This window comes from Nelumbo lutea, chromosome 5 (assembly GCF_056320005.1).
Source record: "Nelumbo lutea isolate HS-2025 chromosome 5, American lotus-T2T, whole genome shotgun sequence".
NCBI classification, from domain to species: Eukaryota; Viridiplantae; Streptophyta; class Magnoliopsida; order Proteales; family Nelumbonaceae; genus Nelumbo; species Nelumbo lutea.
In genome coordinates, this window is record NC_142688.1 from 71212318 (window position 1) to 71235764 (window position 23447).

The window sequence follows — 23447 nt, forward strand, 5'->3', positions numbered from 1 at the left end:
ATTAATAAAGAAAGATACAAAAGGAGGGGTAAAAACTCTTAACCCTCCCAAGAATACAGTTCAGATTACAATATTGCCCAAAAAAATTGACTCTTCCCACCCCTTGTTTGGCCAAGGAATTGGCACACCTCTTAGTCCATAGAAATTTGACTTCCATGTTTTGAGTGAGATATTTAACTTTCATCTTCTCATTTAGAAACTTCCACAAACTAGAATCATCCTCCATTAGCCAGTTTATAGACAACTTAGAATCACCTTCGACTATCAGTTTTCTGATATTTAACTCTTGAGCTCTTTTTAACCCTTCCAAAACAGCCAATATTTCATCTTTAAGAGAGTCCCCACATCCAATAGAACCAGAATATAATGCAATAATTCAACCTTCACCATCCCTGAAAGCTACACCTATACCCAATGGGCCTGGATTTCCTTTGCTACTTCCATCAAAGTTTAGTTTAGTGAACCCCGAAGCTGGAGGACACCAAACTGGGTTAGGTGAAATCTTCCTTGGAGCTGACCAAGCCACTTCTTGATGATATCTCCTTCTGAATAGTTTTCAGAAAGTTGCAAAGTCTTAACCCAATGAACCACCCTTATAGAAATTAGTTCAATGGTTACACTCTTATTTCTTTCTTTCCCATGAAAGGTCTATTGATTTCTTTCCTCCCAGATTGTTTGTTATGCAGGAGAGAAGAATGAAAGAAGAGAGAAAAGAGAGAGAGAAAAGAGAGAGAGAAGAAGAGAGAAGAGAGAACTGAGAGCAAAAGATCCTACTGACGGCGCAGCTTTTTTAATATATACTAGTGCAACAACAACTAAAATAAAAAAGAGTAAAAGTACAATAGTACCCTTGCGGTACTATACATAGGAAAAATAACAGTTGTTAACACTCCCCCTCAAGTTGGGACAAAGATGTCAATCATGCCCAACTTGTCACATAAATCATGATGTCGTGAGTGGTGTAGTCCTTTTGTAAAGATGTCTGCAAGTTGATCCTCGGAGTTGACATAGGGAGTACACACTTCCCCTGTGATAACCTTCTCTCTGATAAAATGTTTGTCGACTTCGATGTATTTAGTTCTATCATGTAGCACAGGGTTAGCAGCAACGTTTATGGCTGCTTTGTTATCACAGAATAGGGTCATAGGTCTGTCCACTGGAAAACCCAACTCACTCAACAGATTCTTTATCCACATAATTTCAGCCACTCCATGAGCCATTGCTCGATATTCAGCTTCAGCACTAGATTTAGCTACCACACATTGCTTTTTGCTTCTCCAAGTAACTAGATTTCCTCCTATGAAGGTACAACAGCCACTAGTTGATTTTCTGTCATTTAGGGATCCTGCCCAATCTGCATCAGTATACACTTCAGCTTTCAAATGTTCATGCCTTTTAAGCAACAAGCCAACACCTGGAAACCTTTTAAGGTATCAGAGGATTCTTTCTGTTGCTTCAAGATGAGTGGTCATAGGGACATGCATGAACTGGCTAAGGACACCAACTGCATAAGCAATGTCTGGGCGGGTCATAGAAAGATATAACAATCTCCCTATAAGTCTCTGAAACTGTTTCACATCCTTGATAGGTTCACATTGGCTATCACCTAATTTATGGTTAGGATCAATAGGGGAATCAACTGGCTTCACTCCCATTTTTCCTGTATCCTGGAGTAAATCTAGGACATACTTCCTTTGGGAAATGAAGATACCCTTTTTTGAGCGGCAACTTCAATTCCTAGGAAGTATTTTAGAGGACCTAGATCCTTTACTTCAAACTGTGGGGCAAGAAAACTCTTCAACTTTTGTATTTCATCCTTAGTCGCCAGTGATAATTATATCATCAACATATACTATCAAAGCAGCAATTTTACCTTCTCCTCTTTTCACAAACAATGTGTGATCATATTGACATTGCTTGTATCCTTTCTACTAAACCGCTGCATGGAATCTACTGAACCTAGCTCTCAGTGATTGTTTCAGCCCGTATAAAGACTTCTTCAACCTGCACACCTTTTGTTCATTGCCTTGAGCCTAAAAACTAGGGGGTTGTATCATGTAAACTTCCTCTTCAAGGTCTTCATTCAAGAATGCATTCTTGATATCAAGCTGATGTAAATCCCAGTCAAGATTAGCAGCAAGAGAGAATAGAACTCTAATGAAGTTCATCTTGGCAACGGGTGCAAAAGTCTTTGCATAACCAACTCCGTACACTTGTGTAAACCCCTTTGCCACTAAACGAGCTTTATACCTCTCCATCGTGCCATCAGCCCTATGTTTGACTGTGAACACCCATTTACATCCAACTGGATCCTTTCTCTTAGGAAGATCTACAAGTTCCCAAGTGTCATTTTTATGAAGGGCATTAATTTCTTCCTTCATAGCATTTGTCCATTCAGGTACTAAAAGAGCTTATGCCACATTCTTAGGGATAGGAACACTATTAATGGATGTTAGAAAGGCTCGAAAAGAGGGTGAAATGTTTTCATAGGAAACAAAGTGAGAAATTGAGTGTTTAGTGGTGCACGATCTAACATCTTTCCTGTGAGCAATAGGAAGGTCAAGGTCATTAGCAACAGAGGTATCAATTGCAATGGGGTCAGGGACATCAATGGGAACCAATAAACCTAAGTGAGTATGATACGCCCCCGAAGAGTTTAATGGCATTGGAGGTACAACTTCTGGATTCTCCAAAGCTCTTGAATTTGGTTGGCCTTTGTGATGACGGAAGAAGACACGAAAAGGAGGAGGATCAGGAAGAGGAGGGAGCTGAACCAGTTTCTCATCATTCCTACTCTCCCCTTGAGGAGAAACAGGGAAAAAAGGTTCACTCTCAAAGAAAGAGACATCCATGGAAACATAGAATTTTCGAGAAACAGTATCAAAACAACAGTATCCCTTCTGAGTGAAGGAGTACCCCAGGAATATGCAAGGAATAGCACAAGGATCCAATTTTCCACGAGTGGGTGACAAATTCTGGACAAAGCAACGACAACCAAACACACGAGGAGGAATGGGAAGAAGGGGGGCCTTAGGAAAGAGAATCTGATGTGGGGCTTTGCACTCTAACCGAGAGGGCATACGGTTGATGAGGTAGATAGCACAAAGGACATCCTCAAGCCAAAAGCATTTTGGGACATTCATATGGAGTAGTAAACCCTAGGCCACTTCAAGGAGGTGTCGGTTCTTTCTTTCAACAACACCATTTTGTGGTGGTGTTCGGACACGAGCTACGGTAAAGTGAACCACGTAAAGCAAAAAATTCCTTGAGATCGCTATGAAAATACTCTTTGGCATTATCGGACTGAAAAATTTGGATTTCAATTTGAAATTGGATGAAGACCATCCGCTGAAAATCTTGGATAATTTTTGGTAGTTCATCCCTGGTCCGCATGGGATATACCCATGTATATCTAGAATAATCATCGATAATGGTAATAAAATACTTGTAGCCACTCTCAGATGGTAAAGTAACAAGGCCCCACACATCAGAATGAACAATGTTAAAAGGAATTTCAGATTTATTATTTTTTGAAAGAAAATGAGTTCTACACTGCTTACTCAGTTGACAAGTTTGACAAGAGAAATCTGAAACAGACAGTGAATTAGACAATTCTGGAAACACCGCTTTCAAAGACTCAAAAGATAAATGACCAAGACAACAATGCCATAAATAAACTTGACTCTTACAGGGCCGACTCTGTGACTCTGTGACTTGAAGACCAACCTTATTCTCCAACATGTAAAGTCCATCAACCATACACCCTCTACCAATCGTCCTCTCTAAGGCCAGATCTTGGATCACATAGTAAAAAGGGAAAAAGGTCACTGAGCAGTTTAAGGAATTAGTAATACTACTAACAGAGAACAAATTAATGGGAAATTTTGGAAGATGTAAAACATCAGAGAGGGTAAGGCCAAGAGGGAGAGAAATGGTTCCTTGACTGGCTATGGTAGTGGATGATCCATCAGCTAGTCTCTCATTGCCTCTTCCAGAAAGAAGGTGATAGGTTTGAAAGTAAGAGGACGTACCAGTCATGTGTTTTGACGCTCCAGAATCAATGATTCAGGGAGTGTCAGGGTTATAAGAAGCAACATGGAAAGTTGTGGCAGAGTTACCTAATGTAGACGTAAATGAAGTTGAGGGAGGAGCATCCATCTGACGAATTGCTCTACCATAGAGCTCTAAATGGTCATGAAAGGAATTTATAATAACCTCCCTTGGGTCAGATCCAGATGGATGTGTCTGAGTCACAATATGAATGGGGCGTTGATTCTCCTGTAGCCATGTTTTCCATAGTGTGTTTTCTTGTACATTGTTGTCCTGACTTTTTATTCATATCTGAACCTTGTTTCTTATTCAGATCTTGAGCCCATTTCAGCTTCTCATGAAGATTCCAACATGTGTCTCGAGTGTGTCGGGGTTTCTAGCAATGAGTACACAACAATTTGTCCTTGTCATCCATCTTCTTCTAAAGATCCCCCTTCTTAGAAGTATTTCCCCCACCAGTAGTAACACTCCCTTTCGTTGCCAACACAACTGCATCTCCTCCAGAATTGTTCATCGAATTCCTTCTGCTTTCTTCTGATTGTACAAGAGCATAAATTTCCTGAACTGATGGAAGATCCTTGCTACCTAGGATCTGGACTCTGATAGATTCACATGTAGGGTTCAAACCATGTAAGAAAGCAAACACTCTCTGTTGGGAGACGAGTTTTTTGTACAGCCTTGCATCTTCATCACACTTCCAGTCCACACTCTGATAATGATCTAACTCCTTCTAGACAGAGGTCAAGTTTGAGTAGTACACAGATAGACACCACTCCCCCTGTTTACAAGTAGATGATTCAACCTATAGTTGGTAGATTTTTGCATGGTGTCACAATTCCGAATATGTTGATTTTGCTTCTTCCCAGATCCCATTTGCCGTTTCAACCCACATGAAGTTCCTTCTTATTTGAGGTTGCATAGAAACTAAAAGCCAAGACATGACCATGTTCTTTTCCTGGTTCCATCTGTCATATTCAGCACTCCCAAAATGTGAAAGGAATAACAGCCATGGGAAAGGATAGGTCCACACCCCCACTCATTCCATTCAGCATTGAGGAAACACCGGATGTAGTAGAATCTTCACCACTCATGATTTCAGATTCAAAAACAACTCTTAAATGGGGTACACAGCCTTAAAGAAATTCAACACTGAGGAGGAACGAAAAAAAAAATTCAGAAAACACACCTTCTGTAAAAACACAGGTGTTGTTACAACACTAACAGGTCATCCCTTGACTTACAAGATCAATACAAGTGTTGCCACAGTGCATACAGGCCATCTCTTGACCTACGCATCAACAGGACTGCTGTTACAGCAAGTACTAGTCACTTTCTGACCTTCAGTTCACCATAAAAGCTGTTGTTGCAGCACACAAGAGGTATTGGTCACTTTCTGACCCTCAGTTCACCATAAAAGTTGCTGTTGCAGCACACAAAAAAGGTCCTCACGACCTACAATTTCATAGGGATCAATCAACCCCACAAAAAAGGAAAGAAAGAGGTGTTGATCACCACACTTCCAATCAGTAGACCTAGTACAGGTTCTGCCCTAGCACACGACCAGAAAAAAAGGGAAGAGAGAGAGAGAGAGAGAAGTTACTTCAGTGTGTGAAATCTTCAATCAACAGAACAGCAGATGAGGGCGGAAAATCTGGAAATCTGGTGCAAAGAAGAAAAAAAATGTTCACTCGACTTCTCCTTTCAAATCTGATAGTCCCATTTTGATACCATGTTATGCAGGAGAGAAGAATGGAAGAAGAGAGAAAAGAGAGAGAGAAGAAGAGAGAAGAGAGAACTGAGAGCAAAAGATCCTACTGGTGGCGCAGCTTTTTTAATATATATACTAGGGCGACAGCAACTAAAATAAAAAAGAGTAAAAGTACAATAGTACCCCTACAGTACTATACATAGGAAAAATAACATCTATTAACACTGTCCAACATACAGTTGCTCTTACACATCTCCACAGAATTTTCCCACTCTTCTTCAGCCCCCAAATAGTAGTAGAATGGAATAGGCTTTGTACATTTGAGGGGGGAGGGGGGGGGGTCCACCTGCAACTAAAAAGATAGAAAAACCAACACCAGATCTCTGAAACAAATGGGCAAGAAACCAATAAGTGATAACAATTCTCACCATTCTTCTTACAAAGGATGCACCAGTGTGGAGACAAACACCAATTAGGCCTTTTTCTTTGAACTAGGTCGCAAGTGTTACACTTTTCAAGGAAAGCTTCCCAACAAAAAGCACTAATTCTAGGAGGAATTGGTCTACCCCAAACTTCCAAAACTGGAAAAGGGAGTCCAAAAACAGGTGGGGAATGAGCCAGTTCTTTGAAGAAAGAGGAACGTGAAAAGACACCCGAAGGAGAAGGGACCCAAATCCTACTGTCCCTCCTAGAGGGGTCAATATCCACCTCATCTAGGATTTTTAGTAGGTCAAAAATTGAAGAAAACTGAAGAGAGGAGAGCTTGAGAGTTCGGCAATGAGGGTCTGAGAATGAGAGTTTCGAACCTACTCTCTCTCAGCATCCTGACACTATTTTATTAAGATATATTTGAATAATTACAAGGAGGCCCTTAGTTGGGCAAGAATTTACAAAGAACTTAATATAGACAGGATGGGCCCAGAATAAGGCCCATTACAGAAAAACATAAATAACAAAAAAGAATAAACAACCTATGGCCCATTCGGCCCATCTTCTCTACACCCCCCCTCAAGCTGAGCATAGATGTCAATAATGCCAAGCTTGATGGTATCATGCTGAAGTTTTGCCTTGGGAATGCCTTTGGTGAGAAAATCTACCAATTGTCTTTCAGATGTGATAAAAGGAAGACACACTTCACCCAAATAAACCCTTTCCCTAATGAAGTGTCGATCAACTTCAATATGCTTGGTTCTATCATGTTACACTGGGTTGTGAGCAATGTTGATGGCAGCCTGATTATCACAGTACAACATCATTGGCTTGTCATATTCAACTCCAAGTTCTTCCATCAATGATTTTAGCCATAATAATTCAGAAACTCCATGTGCCATGGCCCTGTATTCTAATTCAGCAGAAGACCGAGCAACAACCGATTGTTTCTTGCTTCTCCAAGAAACAACATTACCAGCCACCAAGCTGCAATACCCAAAAGTAGATCGTCTGTCATCAATGTTTCCGGCCCAGTCAGCATCGGTGTAGGCTTCAAGTTTCATATGACCATGCTTGGCAAACAGAACAACCTTTCCTGGGGAGCCCTTCAAATAACATAGGATTCTCTCTGCTGCTGCCATATGAGTGTCTCGGGGAGCATGCATGAATTGGCTAATGCAACTAACTGCATATGCAATATCTGGCCGAGTCATGCATAGGTACAAAAGTTTCCCAAGAAGTCTCTGAAAGACTCCTTTCTCTTCTAACAATGTCCCTTCTAGGCTGAGAGTTTATGACTCATATCAATAAGAGTAGCAACTAGTCAAGCACCCGTCTTTCTAGTTTTAGAGAGCAAGTCAAGAACATACTTCCTTTAGGAGATGAAAATCCCATCCTTGGATCGAGCCACTTGTAAGTTAAGAAAGTATCTCAATTCCCCCAAATCTTTAATCTCAAACTCTGTATGGAGAAAAGATTTTAGATCATGAATTCCTGAAACATCATTACCAGTCACTACAATATCATCTACATACACAATGAGGTATACTGCCAGAAGTCCACTCCTCTTCACAAAAAGAGTATGATCGGACTGTGTCTACACATAACCAAAGTTAACAAGTATTGTTATAAATCTCTCAAATCATGCTCTAGGGGACTGTTTTAATCCATAAAGAGATTTCTTCAGCCTGCATACCTTCTCTTTCATATCAGTTCCATACATCCATGGAGGAAGAGACATATAAACCTCCTCATGTAATTCACCATTCAAAAATGCATTCTTCACATCCAATTGATAAAGGGGCCAGTCAAAGTGAGCAGCTAAAGATAGAAGAGCCCTCACAGATGTCATATTGGCAACAGGTGCAAAGGTCTCTAAATAATCAATCCCATATGTCTGTGTATAGCCTTTTGCAACCAGCCTGGCCTTGTACCTTTCAATGGTGCCATCAGCTCGGTATTTGATAGTAAAGACCCACTTACAACCGATTGGATCCTTCCCTCAGGCAAATCCACCACTTCCCATGTGTCATTCTTGTGTAGGGCATTGATTTCAGATCTCATAGCATCCCTCCATTCTGGAATCTTAAGAGCTTCTGACACAGACCTGGGAATAGGATGAGAAGCAACAGAAGAGAGATAGGCAAAGTATGAAGGTGAAAGCAAACTGTAAGAAAGGTGCTTGGAAATGCAGTGTGCAGTGCACTTCCGTTTTCCTTTGCTAATAGCAATGGGAATATCAAGATCAGGGAAGGATGACTCCAAAGGTGCTAAAACAGTACCTATTGTCTCTTCTGTGACTATAAGTGTATAAGGCTCATGTGTTGTAGGAGAAACAACCTGCACATTTCTGGATCTTTGCCTTTGATACACCTTGGGATTGAGGATAGGATGAAGAGGTAGAGTACGGGGACAAGGAGAATGGAACGACTGATCCACCCTTGATACATTTGAAGGAGAAGCAGACACATCAAGAGACTCAACAGGGACAGGAAGAGGAAGAGCAAACACCTGTGACAAATTCTCCCCCTGTGGACAATGTCCTTCTGGAGAGGAACCATAAAAGGGGGAAGCTCATCAAATGTGACATCCATTGAGACATACCGATTGCCAGACTTTGGATCAAAACAACAATAACCTTTCTGTGTGGGGGAATAACCAAGGAAGATACACTTTTGAGCTTTGGGTTCAAATTTATGCCTTTGGACATTTGGAACATGTACATAACAGGTGCAGCCAAAGACACGAATAGGAACAGGAAAAAGGTCTTTGTCTGGATGAAGAAGATTGAAGGGAGACTTAAACCCCAAAACCCTGGATGGCATACAGTTTATAAGGTAGGTAGCAGTATGAATAGCATCACCCCAAAACCTGGTGGAACATGTGAGGCAAATAAGATACTTCTCGCAACTTCAACAATATGCCTATTTTTCCTCTCAACAACCCCATTCTGTTCTAGGGTCCTAGCACATGAGCTTTAATGAATAACCCCCATGTCAGAGAGATAGCAGAATAGGTTTTTCTCAAAGTATTCTTTTGCATTGTCAAATCTAAAGATTTTCATCCTGGTATCAAACTGGGTTAGAACAAATTCATGGAATTGTCTTACAAGTCTTGGAACTTCATCACGGGATTTCATTAGGAATATCCAAGTGAACCGAGAAAAGTCATCAAAACAGGATAAAATATTTGAAGCCACCCATGGAGGGTAAGTGGTAAGGCCCCCACACATCAGAATGCACAATATTAAAAAGAAAATAAGATCTTTTATTGCTCAAAGGATAATTGTTTCTACAATGCTTTGACAATTCACAAGACTCACAATGAAGATTGGACAAACTAATTCCCTTAAACAGTTCAGCGAATAGATGACTCAAGGCAGAAAAAGACTGACCAAAACGATGATGACACAACATAATCCGACTAACAGACTCTGAAGAGATAGATCCGAGAGCAACATTCCCAAGATGATCAGTGCATTGTCCCGGAGTATCAAGCAGGTATATTCCATTCGCCTCATGGCCACTCCCAATCACCTTCTGAGATGCCAGATCCTGAAAAACACAGTAGGAAGGAAAAAATGTTACACAACAGTTTAGTGACTTGGTTAAACTACTCACAGACAACATATTTGTATTTAGTTTAGGTACATGGAGGGCAGAAGGTAGGAACAAGGATTTCGTAGCCTTGATGGTTCCCTTACCAGAGATAGGGGCAAGTGAACCATCAGCTAAAGTGATTTTATCACGTCCAGGAAGCAAGTCATATGAAACAAACAAAGTAGACAAATTGGTCATAAGCTCCTGAGTCAATAATCCAAGGGATCTTGAGATTACTTGAAGTGGTAGCATGATTGGCAGAAGCCCTTATACCTAAATGAGCAAATGTTGAAGCAGCAGAATTTCCTGAAGGGTTGGAAGGAGAGGTCACATCACTCAGTTGACTGATCATCTTCCCAAACTTTTCATATTCTGCTCTCATGGCTGCCAACTGTGCAGAAGCAGACATCTCTTCACTATTTGGCCCGGCAGCTACATTTGCATTTCCTGATCTTTTACTATCATGTTTTTTCTGAAACCGAATGGAAACAAGATTATGATGTAATTTCCAATACTTGTCTTTGGTGTACTTCGGCTTCTTGCAGTACTCACATATAACTGCTTTCTTTCCTGTGCCACCAGAAGTTTCAGCATTCCCTTTAGATTTAATCCCCATATTGGCAAAGTGATCATTAATATCAACCCCTTGAACCTGGACAGCCCCTTCTGCTCTCTTCACTACTCACCAATGCATAAGCTTGTGACAAAGAGACACACTCATTGAAAAGAATATTCTGTTTTGTGATATCATATTCTGGGTTTAATCCAGTTAAGAACTCAAATACCCTGTTCCTTTCAACCAATTTTCTGTAGGTCTCTACATCATTGGTGGTGTCCCAAGTTATAGCTTCTATTAGGAAAATCTCTCGCCATAGGGACTTCAGGATTGAGAAATATATAGCAAGAGGTTTCTCCCCTTGCCTTAAATTCTTTACATCACTTCTCAATTTATATGCCCAAGCCACATTGAGTTTTTGGGAATAGGTTTCTGCAACACTGTCCCAAATTTCTTTTGTTGAATTCATCCATAGGTAGTGTTGGCTGATTTGCGGCTGCATTGAGTTCACAAGCCACCCAATGACAGTGTAATTTTCTTGCATCCACTTCTCGTAGGATGGATCATCTTCTAGGGGAGCTTTCTTACTCCTGGAAATAAACCCCCACTTTCCTCTACTACATACATGAATCTTTACTGATTGTGACCATGCCAGATAATTAGTTCCATCTAGTTTAACTGTGGTCACAGTCAATAAGGAATCACTTAGAGTCCCCTGAACCAGTCCATGTTCAGCACCACTTTTGTTTTCAAACTCTGAGGAGTACATCATGTAAACACTCCAAATATGACTTTAAATGACTTCTACAAGTATACTGAATGAGGACAAGCAAGAACAGAGTTCAGCCGACCACAAGAAGGCAACACACTGAGTTCAGCCTTCAAGAAGTAAACAGAAACTTCTAGGCAATCAGCTGAAGTACCTTTTCAAATCTGGACTTCAAGGTAAATACCACTTGGTATTGCTGAAATAACCCTTTTTACAAACACAGTGTGGGTAATAGAGACAACCCCACTGTCAAAAAGAAAAAAAAAGGCCTCAAGAACAGTTCGTACAACCCCCCAAAACAGCCAAATATAAGTAACAATACACAGCCTTATTACAAGAATGTTTCGGCAGTTTTGACAATCCAAGAAGGAGTGAAAAACAGCCTAGAAATTTTGGGGTTAAACCAGATTCAATGGTAGCCGAAGGCAGTACAAAACAACTAGAGTTTTTGGACACTTCAACAGTCCAAACACAGCCAAAAGTAATACAAAACAACCAGAAAACTGAGCACAACTTACAGTTCGAGCTTCAAAACAAAACCGAGTTGTTCCCCTTCCTTTTTTTTTCTCTGATTCTTCCTGGCCACCGAACCACTTCTCCAAGAGATTCTAGTCTTGGGCACTTCCAATGACCTCCAAGAATTAGGCAATACGAGCCTAAGCTTCCAGCCCTAGAATATTGAAGTTCAGGTATGCTCTGATACCATGAAGAAAACTGAAGAGAGGAGAGCTTGAGAGTTCGGCAATGAGGGTCTAAGAATAAGAGTTTCGAACCTACTCTCTCAGCACCCTAACACTATTTTATTAAGATATATTTGAATAATTACAAGGAGGCCCTTAGTTGGGCAAGAATTTACAAAGAACTTAATATAGACAAGATGGGCCCAAAATAAGGCCCATTACAAAAAAAACATAAATAACAAGAAAGAATATACAACCTATGGGCCATTCAGCCCATCTTCTCTACAGAAACAATGTTCAATTCAGAGTCTCTAAGGGCCCTTCTAAAACCTAAGTTCCAGTCAATAGTTATATTAGAAGTGGTCAAAAAAGTGGAGACTGGCTCACTGTTCCAAATTGTAATTATCCCCCCAAATGACCCTCAAGATGGGGAGAAAATCCAACTGAGTTTTCTACTCTTCCAAACGCTTCTTACCCACCAACCATCAAAGTCAGAAAGTTTAGATTCTTGAATCAAGACCACATCCAGCCTTTCTTTCCTCAGCATTGCTTTGATAGTTGCGCTCTTTATTGCGCTACCCAGCCCTCTCGCATTCCAACTTAAAATTATCATCACCACCTGAAATTAAGGCCCTTGCTCGTACTCCTCCCTACTTGTTCCCCCTAACCCTTCCTTTCCTGCCACTGAATTCCTTATCCACTTCCACATCCTTTTTAATCTTTCAACCTCACCAAGTTTTCTTTTCCTAGCCCCACTCACTTCCTTCTTCTTTCTCACAAAAGGGTTTACCTCAATTAGCTCTTTTAACTTGCACCCCAATTTATTTGTGAATTCAGCAACTGACTTTTCCTTTTCTGTATCATCACCTTCCACCCTTGGAACCCCAAAGCACTCCCCACTAATAGCACCACCAATATTTTCTACTCTTCTCCTCCTTGACCTCTCATCCTCTAATTCTTTTCTCTTCATTTCCTCCAGAAAACCTTCTATCAATTCCCAGATTTCCGTCCCATTCTCCTCCTCCACAACTACTTCCTAGTTCCTACTCACTCATACCACTGTTTCCAGCTTGCAGCATGAAGGTCACCCGGGTGCCCAGAGGAAAGGCTTCAGACAAAGAGCAATGGAAAGGGTTAGCCACTAAAACAGAATTCAAAAGATTACTTGGGTTTAGAACGTGGTTGGAATCATAAGAGTGGCTGGACAACTTTCCTAAGCAATAGTTCGGAGTTTGCTATTTTGGACCAGGTGAGACCAAAATTGGGAAGCTTTCCTCGGTATCATCACAATTCTGTTTACCCCAATAATCTGTGGCTTATCCTCCCTCGATGCCCCACTGCAATACTTAAGATTAGTCTCCACCAACCCCTCACAGACATCCTGTCTAATTTTAGAGTTTGGTTCTGGCATCCCCTTATTTAGGCTTTGGCTTCATGTAAGCATGTAACTTCTACAACAATATGAAAAGGAAATTTCTATAAAACAGCTGTAACCTGAAAGGCCAGCTATTCTGTATGGAGCAGAGTACTAGGCAGTCAAGAAACAAAATGTCCAAAAAATGAGTGTGGCAGAAATGTGTAAGCTGAGATGGATAAGTGGAAAAACTAGAAAGGATGGGATAAAAAATCAAGTCATTCAAAGTAACACTAGAGTAGCTCCAATAGGTGATAAAATGAGAGAAAGTAGATTAAGATGGTTGTCACGTGCATGGAAGACAATTGACAGCATCCATAAGAAGAAGTGATTTGTTGCAAGTTGAAGGGGCTAGATGGGCTACAGGTAAACGAAAAAAGACATGGGTCGAAGTAGTAAAAAATGATAAGTGCTCATAATTTAACAATGGATATGGCATTAAACAGAACAGAATGGTGAAACAGGATTCAAGTAGCTGATCCCATATAGTTGAGATAAAGCATGGATGATGATGATGATGACTAAAGGTTATAGGCCTAGGGTGTGGGCTGGATTGGGCCCAGGCCCAAGCTATAGACCTTATCATATGTTCTAAGCTCAGCCTTGGCCATACCCATCCCATGATCATCCTTATAACTTCTCAACAAGGCACCCATAGAGGATTGCCTCATACAAGTGCTTAGTTTTTGTATAAGGCGCCATATAGTATTTTATATTTTTATGCTTTTTACTTGTATACTTTCATATTTTATTTTGTGAGATTATAATATAACAAATAGTCATTATTATACTAAATTATTCATTTTGTGGTTTATAATATTTTCATAGTTCATTTGCTAGTTTCTTTTTTTATAATTTTTTAATTTGTTGAAGTTAAACCAACAAGCATAGTGGTGGATGCTTTGTTAAACTCTTGAAGGCTTCAAGACCTTAACTGATAAGGAAGAACTTGAAGACCTTATCCGACCAACACATAGGAGTAACTCAGGTATCTTGCCTTCTTCTTCTTCTGCCCCTTTCGTTTCTTCTTTTTATGGGGAAGAAACAGGGGCTCCACTCTCTACTTTTTATTTACACTTTCTATGGAGAATTTTTCATCTTTCTTAATGGATGACATCATCAGAAATTGGTGGAAGTAGCGGGAACATCCATAAATAAGGCTATCACTCTTATCGTTCTCCACCAGAAAGAGGCTTTATTAAACTCAATTTTGATAGCAGCAACATGGGAGACCTAGAAAATTCAGGAGTGAGAGGAGTTTTAAGGAAAGATTGAAAGAAGAGGGCCATATTATTGCTATTTTTTCAAGCCCAATTGGTGTAGGTGACTCTTTAAGGACAGAAACTATGGCTGTGATGGAAGGAGTGCAAGGGCAAGGATCTGAATATTAAGAAGTTGATCATTGAATATTCATCAAAAATAAAAAGTTAAAAAGTTGATCAGTGAAGGAGATTCTAAATTCTTGATGGGATGGTTACAGAGCCTAGAGGAAAGTTTTGGGCTTATAGAAATGAGATAAAGAAATCCAGATGGTTGACTAAAGACATTGAACTGAAATTTCAATGGGAAAAAAGGACTGCCAATAGTGTGGCTGATACTTTAGCTAAACAAGGAGTGGGGGATATCAAATTTTTTGAGCACGATTGTAAGAAAAAAAAGAAAGGGGAGAGACAAGAGGCTTTATTTCTCTTTTGATTGATTGTAAATTCTCTTTAATTAATAAAGTTGATGGTTATTGATCAACAAAAAAATGTTCAACAGTCTGGAATATCAAATTATAGTACTGGGAAAAGACCCTAATCAGTGCATCCAATTATCAAACAAGCTAACAACAAAGTGAATTTTCCAACAACAAAAAAACTGGTGATTGATGAGAATTCGTTTATACCTTTGGCATGTAAGCATCTACCAGTGGACCATACTTCATAAAATAGCTGCAATGATCACCTATAACCAATCAAATTTCTGAGAAACAAATAATGCCATTATATTCTTATAAGCTTTAGGAGTGATAACTTGGTCGCTTAATCTGTTAAGGGGAAAATTACATAAAAAATAAAAAGAAAAAGACATGATGTCAAAAGAACCATCCTGGATTTAAAACCTGTGAAAATCTTCATCTGTCACACTTGGAGGTATTCTGGCAACAAATATGCGACTGGTTTTCTTGGATGAAGGTGCCATCTCCTCCTGTATATGAACAAAAATTAATGCATGCTATTTTTATAAAAACAAAATGATAGGCCTGTATAAACTACTAATAGTAACATTTAAGTTTTAAGCAATTGCAAGGGGGAAAAAGATCCTACCTTTAAGAGGCACAAAGAATGAAATATTTTTCAAGCCAAATAACATATACATCCATTGACAATTGTAAATGAATTATATGAAGCACAATTCATATTTGCTGCATTAATAGGTGATAAAATGAAGCTATTCGAAGGAACCTAGGAGTAGCTCCAATAGGTGATACAAGGAGAGAGTAGATTAAGGCCATATTTGGGAGTGCTTATGTTAAAAATAGTGCTTATTCGAATAAGCACTTATTTGCATTTGACACCCAGCTTTTTCAAGTGCTTATTTTAAAAAATTAGCGCTTATTTAGTATGGGGCGTTTGGTGGTATTTTTCTCCAATAAGCACTTATGACTCTTTTGTCCTTCATTTTCTTTCAAATTTTCAAAATATATCCTGTAGGTGGTAGATATATTTTGAGCTTCAGGCTCATCTTGAGCTCCAAGAAGTGCTCCTACGGGCTCATCTTGAGCTTCAGCGAGATGCTTATCAACTTCACTCCAGCAATCTCTGGCATGTCCCTGGCTGAAGCCCCGGGATTCTTGAAGGCTTCGGGCAGTGCTCCTACCAACGTTGCCATCACGGACTTGCATCAGACTCCAGCACCAGTTCTTAAGCTTGCAAGCTCTTCATTTCTTGTTCATTTGATAACTGCTGAATAAACAACAAATGGATAAACATCTGCAAATCCAAAGATTTAACAGACTTCCTTTGCCTGAGGTTTTCGCACTTAAAAACCTTAGGCCCAGATATCCCCTCTGTTGAAGATACCGTTGGCCATCATCAATGAACATTCTGTGACCCCGAGCTCCCTTTGGACACCACGTATGCATTATGGACGCTTTTTTTATCATCTCATTTGCATGGTAACGGAATAAACAGCTCAGCCCCTCTTAGTTGTGGCAAGCCTGCACTGGGGACGGGGATTGGCTCTCGCAATCGTATCCGATGCCATCAGCACTGGGACAGGGATTGGCTCTTGCAATCGTATCCGATGCCATCAGCACTGGGACAGGGATTGGTTCCATTCTACAATGGAACCCCATTCGATAGCCCAAAATAATCGCTGCGATTACACATTAAGGGGATTTTGATCATCTCACTGGCGGCCACAGTTTGGTTGGATGAGGTGGACAGTGGGAGGGAGTTTGCTCCCAGTAAGGACAGCAGATTCTCAACTCCGAACAGCGTTTGGATGCTACCCAGAGTCGTCTTGTTTAGAGCTCTGTAGTTGGCCATAGCTGCAAGGGTGACAACGGAGAAGTAGAAGAAGCCCAACGTTTTTTACATTGAAAGGGTATAACTGGTATTCTAAAAATTGACTGGGGCCAATTCTGGGAGAAAAAAGTTGAATAAGTTCTTATTGATGAAGCACTTAAAAAAAGCTGGAAATTTGAGATTAAAAAATAATCCCTTCTTTTAAAAATAAGCACTCATTTCAGGCTTATTTCCCAAACACCAACAAGTGCTTAATGGTGTGGTCCTGGCCCAAATAAGCAATTATTTTTAAGCACTCCCAAACATGGCCTAAGATGGTTTGGTCATGTGTAGACAAGACCATATACAGCACCCATAGGAAGTGATCTTTTACAAGTTGGAGGGGCTAGAGGAATAGGGGCAGACCAAAAAGGACATAAGTCAAAGTAGTAAGAAATGATTTTAAGAGCTCATAAATTAACAATGCATATGCACTGAGTAATACCGAATGGCAAAACAGGATTCATGTAGTCGATCCCATATAGTTTGGACAAGGCATAAATGATGATGATGATTATGATCCTTCTAAGACATGTAAAGGTGTTGGTACTCTTCTTTCAACTAGTCCTAACAAAGGATTAAGATGTCAGTTTTGGTGAACATCTCAACCACTTAAAACTAAGAAATATGTCAAAAATCTTGGAAATCTCATATAGACTCATTGTAGAAATTTTATAACATGATAAATATCTATAAAAAATCTTTTAATAAGTTCTGAAATTATAAAAGGCTATACTCTTAAACAATTGTATCACTATAAAGTTATAAAGATAACTTTTAAAATGATTACATAATTCCATGATTTTACTACACCAGTGGCTACTTAGTGATCAACATAGATATATTAAAATATATAGGACAACAGTAATCAACCAAACATGCCATTCAGCCAAAGAGCCCATAACCTATTTAATGACTTGTTTAACAAAAGACAAAGCAATAGGCCATTCTTTTCAGCCACTTCATCTAAGGATCAAAATTTTGATACTATACGCCCCGTATCGGGTGTATTGTATCGTATATTTTGGTTGATACAATACCCCGTATCAGGTGTATTTAATGACCTGTTTACCAACAGTAATCAACCTTCTTTTTTTTAAATGAAAAAATATATAAAATCCCACCCAAAAACCAGTTTTTGAAAAAAAAATAGAAAAATATAAAAGCGCACTGTTTTTAGTACCAACATGCCTCTGCCGATACACGAGCATATCAATACTTTGAACCTTGACTTCATCCATTTCCAAACAACCTATAAGTTCTAAGCACTGCCACTGAAGAAGTTTGCAGGATCCACAGTGCAAGGATACAAGAGTCCTGAGATAACTGATATATCAGAGAGGCCAAAGGTAAAAGGCAGGGAGTCAATAGGGATGATTTTTCATGGGGAATAATTTCACAATAATCTTGTTTTTGTACATACGGTTTTTGGTTAAGGAGGCTAGCATAAATCTTATAATTACTTTGTACATATTAATTTTTAATTTTTAATCAATGAATATGCTTGTTCTGTTGCCTACCGAAAAAGGTAGAAGGCAGGAAAGCAATTTGAATTTTAAAATCATAATGGTGTTTAGGAGAAACCTAAAAAAAAAAAAAGAGAGAATGTCAATAAGAAATTGAGCACTTGCCTTAGGAGTTGCAACTTTGACCTCAAGTGTCCTCCCATTTAAGTTATGTTGGGCTGAAAGTGCTTTCTGGCATAAAAAAAAGTATTCAAGCATTTGAGTGTTAAATGTTCAAAGCAGCTATGCAGTCTAGCATGATTCATAGCAATAGGAAAGATACCTCCGCATCTTCCAAACAGGAAAATGTAACATAGCCAAAACCACGTGAGCGTCCTGATGCACGATTCTACAAATGCTAAACTCCATGAGTTAATAGTTGCAGCTAGTCACAAGTGTTCGCTAGTTGAAGATTTATACAAAATTGCTTACACAAGAAAGTTAACTAGAAAATCTGTAAGCAAACATTTCAAACTCAAACATAGAACTAACAAGACGAGAATTTTGTGTTAAAGATCCAGTTGCCTTAACAGGTTGAATGAAATTAGGAGAAAAAAAATAAAGTCAACACAAGGACTTTTGGTGATGCCTTGTTGTACACAAGAAATACATCATTAGTAAACATGTAGGATGGTCCTCAAAGATAATATCAAATGTTAATAACTAATCTACAAGCTTGCATGGTCCTACTCCCAGAATATTTAGCTCAACACAGATAATTGCTAACACCAGAAAATTGCAAAGAGTGCTTCTTGTTAGAGATAGAAGAATTGTCACTCATGCATAGGATGAACATGCGCTTGAGAGAGGTTGTTCATGACCTTGGGGTTTCACCAAACCAAGGCTCAATTATGATTTATTCGAATGATCCAAATTGATAGATTGTTGAATTTTGAGATTGAAATTTACTGCATACTCTTCTAGCCTGATTTGAAGGCAAATGGACCAATGATTTAGATAGATTTTAATTTAGGATTTTTTTTTTAGCTTTCATTAAAGTTTTGATTTATTTGTTAATCAGATAAGTACTCAATTTAGTATTGATACTTGTTTCCTAAATCCTCATGGGAACGATACTTCACTCACTACTTTATTACTTGAACGGCTAGTGCACTTGCTAGTGTCACAGTGAGCCACACATCACCACCTCACCCCTGACCCCTGCAACTACAAACAATTATCAATTGACTAATCAAGACAGACCAAAAGACATGCACAAATACCTACATTAATCCTCCCCTCCAACACTTCATCACTCCCATCATCAGTTTCATTCTAGACCTCTCCTTCCCCTACCACAAACTCTTTTCAAGCTCTCCTCACTCCTTTTTTCTATCAAACTCCTCAATGACTCTTCTAACAAAAGCCTCACCTCCCAAGAAGAATAACACAAGGCTTTTACTGACTTCAAAATTTTTCTCAGCAATTTTCTCAACAGACAAACCACCTTCCTTTTTCATTTTTTTATTCTAGCCTCCCACCGTCCATTTTCTAATTAGCTGCCTCCCCTCCCACATTTTTCTTCATCTCCTGCAAGTTTTCCAGCTGCCCATCTGAATTAGTAGGGATGACAGGGTCTACCTTTCCAGAACAATCTGAAGCCAAAGCTTTCGGTTTCACTTCATTTCTCTTATAAACTTTCTTAAAATATTTCCAAGCAAGTAAAACCCACAATCTCTTTTTTCCTCAATTGCATTACTTCAAGTAGCTAATGTGATCTAAAACATATTACATTCCTAATTCTACGAGCCACCTTTTTGGCTTTTTTTGAATTTTTTTGGCATTTTTCTGAATTTTCTGACTTTTTTAGCATATTTTTGTATTTTTGTGCCTTGCTTCAAAAAGGCGTGCGCCTCGCCTTGCACCTTGCACCTCAGGCGCAAATTGGCCCCTGCACCTTTGTTATGCCTTGCACTTTTAAAACACTGCCCCCACCTTCAATTTCAGCTTTTGTACCTCTCGAGCAAGATTCCTCTTGAGCAGAACTGCGCACTTGACTTGGCAGAGAAGAATCCTTCTGATCAACAGAAACACAGCCTACCTCCGAGGATTCACCATTCCTGAATTTGCAAATCCCATGAGGAAAATCAATTTCAACACTTCTATCACCACTCAACCCAGCATGCTTCCTCACTTCAACTTTTTTGGTTTGTTTCATACCTTCCTTATCGTGGCTTGTAATCTCCCAAAACCAATTCACTTTTTTTTATTATGCTACTTTAAAATTTTTTGCCTTTTGAAAACAACGCAGAGTCTTTTGTCAACCGGAAACTTGTGCACCTGGTTCAACCCCCCCCCTCTTGTTAAAACTATACCTCTTAGAGCCATCCTTCTTCGACCCAACATTCAAACACACAGCCCAAGACAACTCAACCACTTCTTTATTCACAGCCGATTCTAAATCCCCCCCTGCTCCACATAGTTATTCTTCCGACCCTCCACGTGTCCCATCATTCCCCTGTTCAAATGCTTTTGGCTTTCCTCGCAAATTCTTCCCCTTCCCAAAAAAGTAAGCCCAAAGATTTGCCTACTGTCACTCCCTCTCCACCAGAGTCAATTTCCACCTCTCCATTCTAGATTATTTCTAAGCTTTTGAGGACCTCCCCCCTCCCCTTCCCTCTCCTCCTCCTCTCTCCCTCTCTCTTCACCTCCAAACACCCTTCCCAAACTCTCTCACCTCCTCCCCTTCCTTTTTTTTTTATAGGAAACGGTAACTTTCATTAGCTAATAAACCAGAAATACAACTGCCACCTACTAAAGTGAAAGGTGACCCCTGAACAAAAACAAATTACAATACTGCCCAAAACAAAAATTCCCAATTAACCCCTTACTTTGCAAGGTTGTCAGCTAAAGCATTTGCTGACCTCTTAGACCACAAGAAACTTGTACGCCCGACTCCCTTGTGAGGCTCAACAATTCCCTTACAGGTTGTCTAAGGGACCACGTTCCAAAACTATTTGGTTGCAGCCAACCTACTACTAATTTTGAGTCTCCCTCCACTTCTATTTGTTGATAGCCCAATTGCTTAGCCAATCTGAACCCCTAAAGGAGGGTCAACACTTCAGCTCTAAGAAAGTCCCCCAAGCCTATTGGACCAGAATATAAAGCCAAGATTTTTCCTCCTGTCTCTAAACACACCCCCTATTCCAGAAGGCCCAAGGTTCCTAACAGAGCTGCCATCAAAGTTTAGTTTGACATTACACTGCAAAGGAGGGGACCAAATTGCTTGTATGGTAAGTGAAGTAGGAGACCTATAAGTTCAGGAGCTGATTTTTCTTTCCCTTGGAAAATCCTGTTATTTCTCTCTTCCGACACTGCCCACAAGATCCTCATTGTTCTCCACATCACCCTTACTTTCTTTTTTGGTTGTCAGAAAAAGCTAGGGTCAAATAAATCTGCTATACTTGAGGGGGGAGTCCAACTGCAACCAAAGAGAGAAGAGAACCAATCCCAAAAAAGAGCACTAAAAGGACAAGAAATTAAAAGGTGATTCTCTGTCTCACCATTCCTCAAGCAAAGGCTACAAACACGAGGGGACAAGCACCAATTTGGTCTCTTTCTTTGAAGCGCTTCCAAGGTATTAATTTTTTGGAGAACCACTTCCCAACAAAAAGCCCTTAACCTTTGGGGGTACCTGAGCGCTCTAAACTTCTTTAACAGGAAAGGAGGTAACCGGATTAGAAGGGAGGACCATAGCATTGAAAAAGGATGAATAGAAAAGCAACCTTAAGATGTTTCAGTCCAAATTCTACTGTTAGGACAAGAGTGGTCTAGAAAAAACAAGTTTATAAGAGAAAAAGATTATCTGCTAAACCCACTTCTGAGTCCCTCAAACTCCCTTCCCTTCTTCAACACTCGAAATGATTCCCATTAATCTATTTTTCCTTTTGTACACTCTCTCTTGCTTGTCGCTCCCTTCAAAATCAGCAAGGGGCTTTCTCTTCCTTCCCCCAAACCTCTCCCCTTCTTCCCCACCCCGTTGACCCACCTGTTGAGCCTCACACACCTTCTCCAAGTTTAGAGCACTATCTGTGTTGTGTATACATGCCTCTTTTTCAAACTAACCATTGTCGAACCACAGCTCACTCACAACCTCCCCTTCTTTGTTTGCGGATGCAATACCCTCCAGCTCCAACTAGGACCTCACTAGAGTGAACAATTCCCCCACTACCAATTGAGAAAAATAGAACTTTGGCAATAAGGAGCTCCCCTCCCTCAACTTTTCTTCCTCACCATCCACCAGCACCTGCTTGCTGGTATCCTGCAGCTCCCTTTCTTCACCATCCACTCTAGATCTTATAGGTGGGTTGCCAAAGCAAGCCTTCCAAAACTTGCAGGTTAACCACATTTCTTTATTGAAGTGTCATGGACATGGATGTACAATCACAGACTCTCAGGCCTTAAGTTTTGATTACATAAATCTAGTAATGAACCTCTGTTCAGATATGAGTTTGGATTTATACTTAAGAATGGGCTTGGTTATGAACCCAAGATTGGACTTGGAGCCTGATTAGTGATAAAGTATCGGGATTGTAACCTTACAGGCCCCAATAAAGGTCCAGTGAAGGAGAAAGAAGAAACAAGAGAATCTCATTGTGAGAAATTTCTGGGCAGTAGTAAACATTGAAATCCACCAACCCAGCCATGCCAAAGGGGATTCCTAGTTAACCCCTGCAGCTAAAGGACATTTGAGATTCCAGAAAATTCCTATTTTGGGGTACAAGGACATACAAATAACTTTTGTTCCTTTCTTTAGGTTGACCTTTTGGTGTTTTTAGAATCTTTTGGGGTCACATTGGGCATAGGTAACAGCTTTTTCATGTGTAAGAGTCCTAATCTGGACTAGTTAACAAGTTACTGAGTTATCTTTATTTTGGGTCCTTTTAGACAGTGTATGCACTAAGCAGCTTAGCTCTAATCAGATTGATGTAAACTGGCATTTATTATTGAATAAAATCAGTGCATAATTATTTCATGTGTGTTATGGTGTGTTTTTGTCAGTCTTTGTGGATCATAGCAAGAGCCTTTATGAATCACTTTAAATCCATTTATGACAGCCCAAGAAGAGAGAGAGAGAGAGAGAGAGAGAGAGAGAGAAGATCTTCCTGACTTTGACTGGCAACCGGGAAACAGAGAACTGATGGATGAGTTAGAAAAGAATTTTGAGATCCAAGAAATGAAAAATG

At 39.8% G+C, this 23447-nt stretch overlaps 1 protein-coding gene across 6 annotated transcripts in view; it reads right to left on the bottom strand.

The window, feature by feature from the left end:
- Positions 1-23447, bottom strand: part of LOC148852860 (uncharacterized) — a 102917-nt gene that overhangs the window by 75802 nt on the left and 3668 nt on the right. For 4 of the 6 annotated variants that reach the window (XM_088947218.1, XM_088947219.1, XM_088947220.1 and 1 more), the window contains exons 4-7: positions 18545-18610; positions 18388-18453; positions 15310-15395; positions 15094-15139 (exon numbers count right to left, since the gene is read on the bottom strand). In XM_088947218.1, coding sequence (XP_088803344.1) covers positions 15094-15139; positions 15310-15395; positions 18388-18453; positions 18545-18610 — 264 coding nt within the window. Of the gene's footprint in view, positions 1-15093; positions 15140-15309; positions 15396-18387; positions 18454-18544; positions 18620-23447 lie in introns of all 6 variants that reach the window. The other 2 variants (XM_088947222.1, XM_088947223.1) reach the window with 1 other exon arrangement.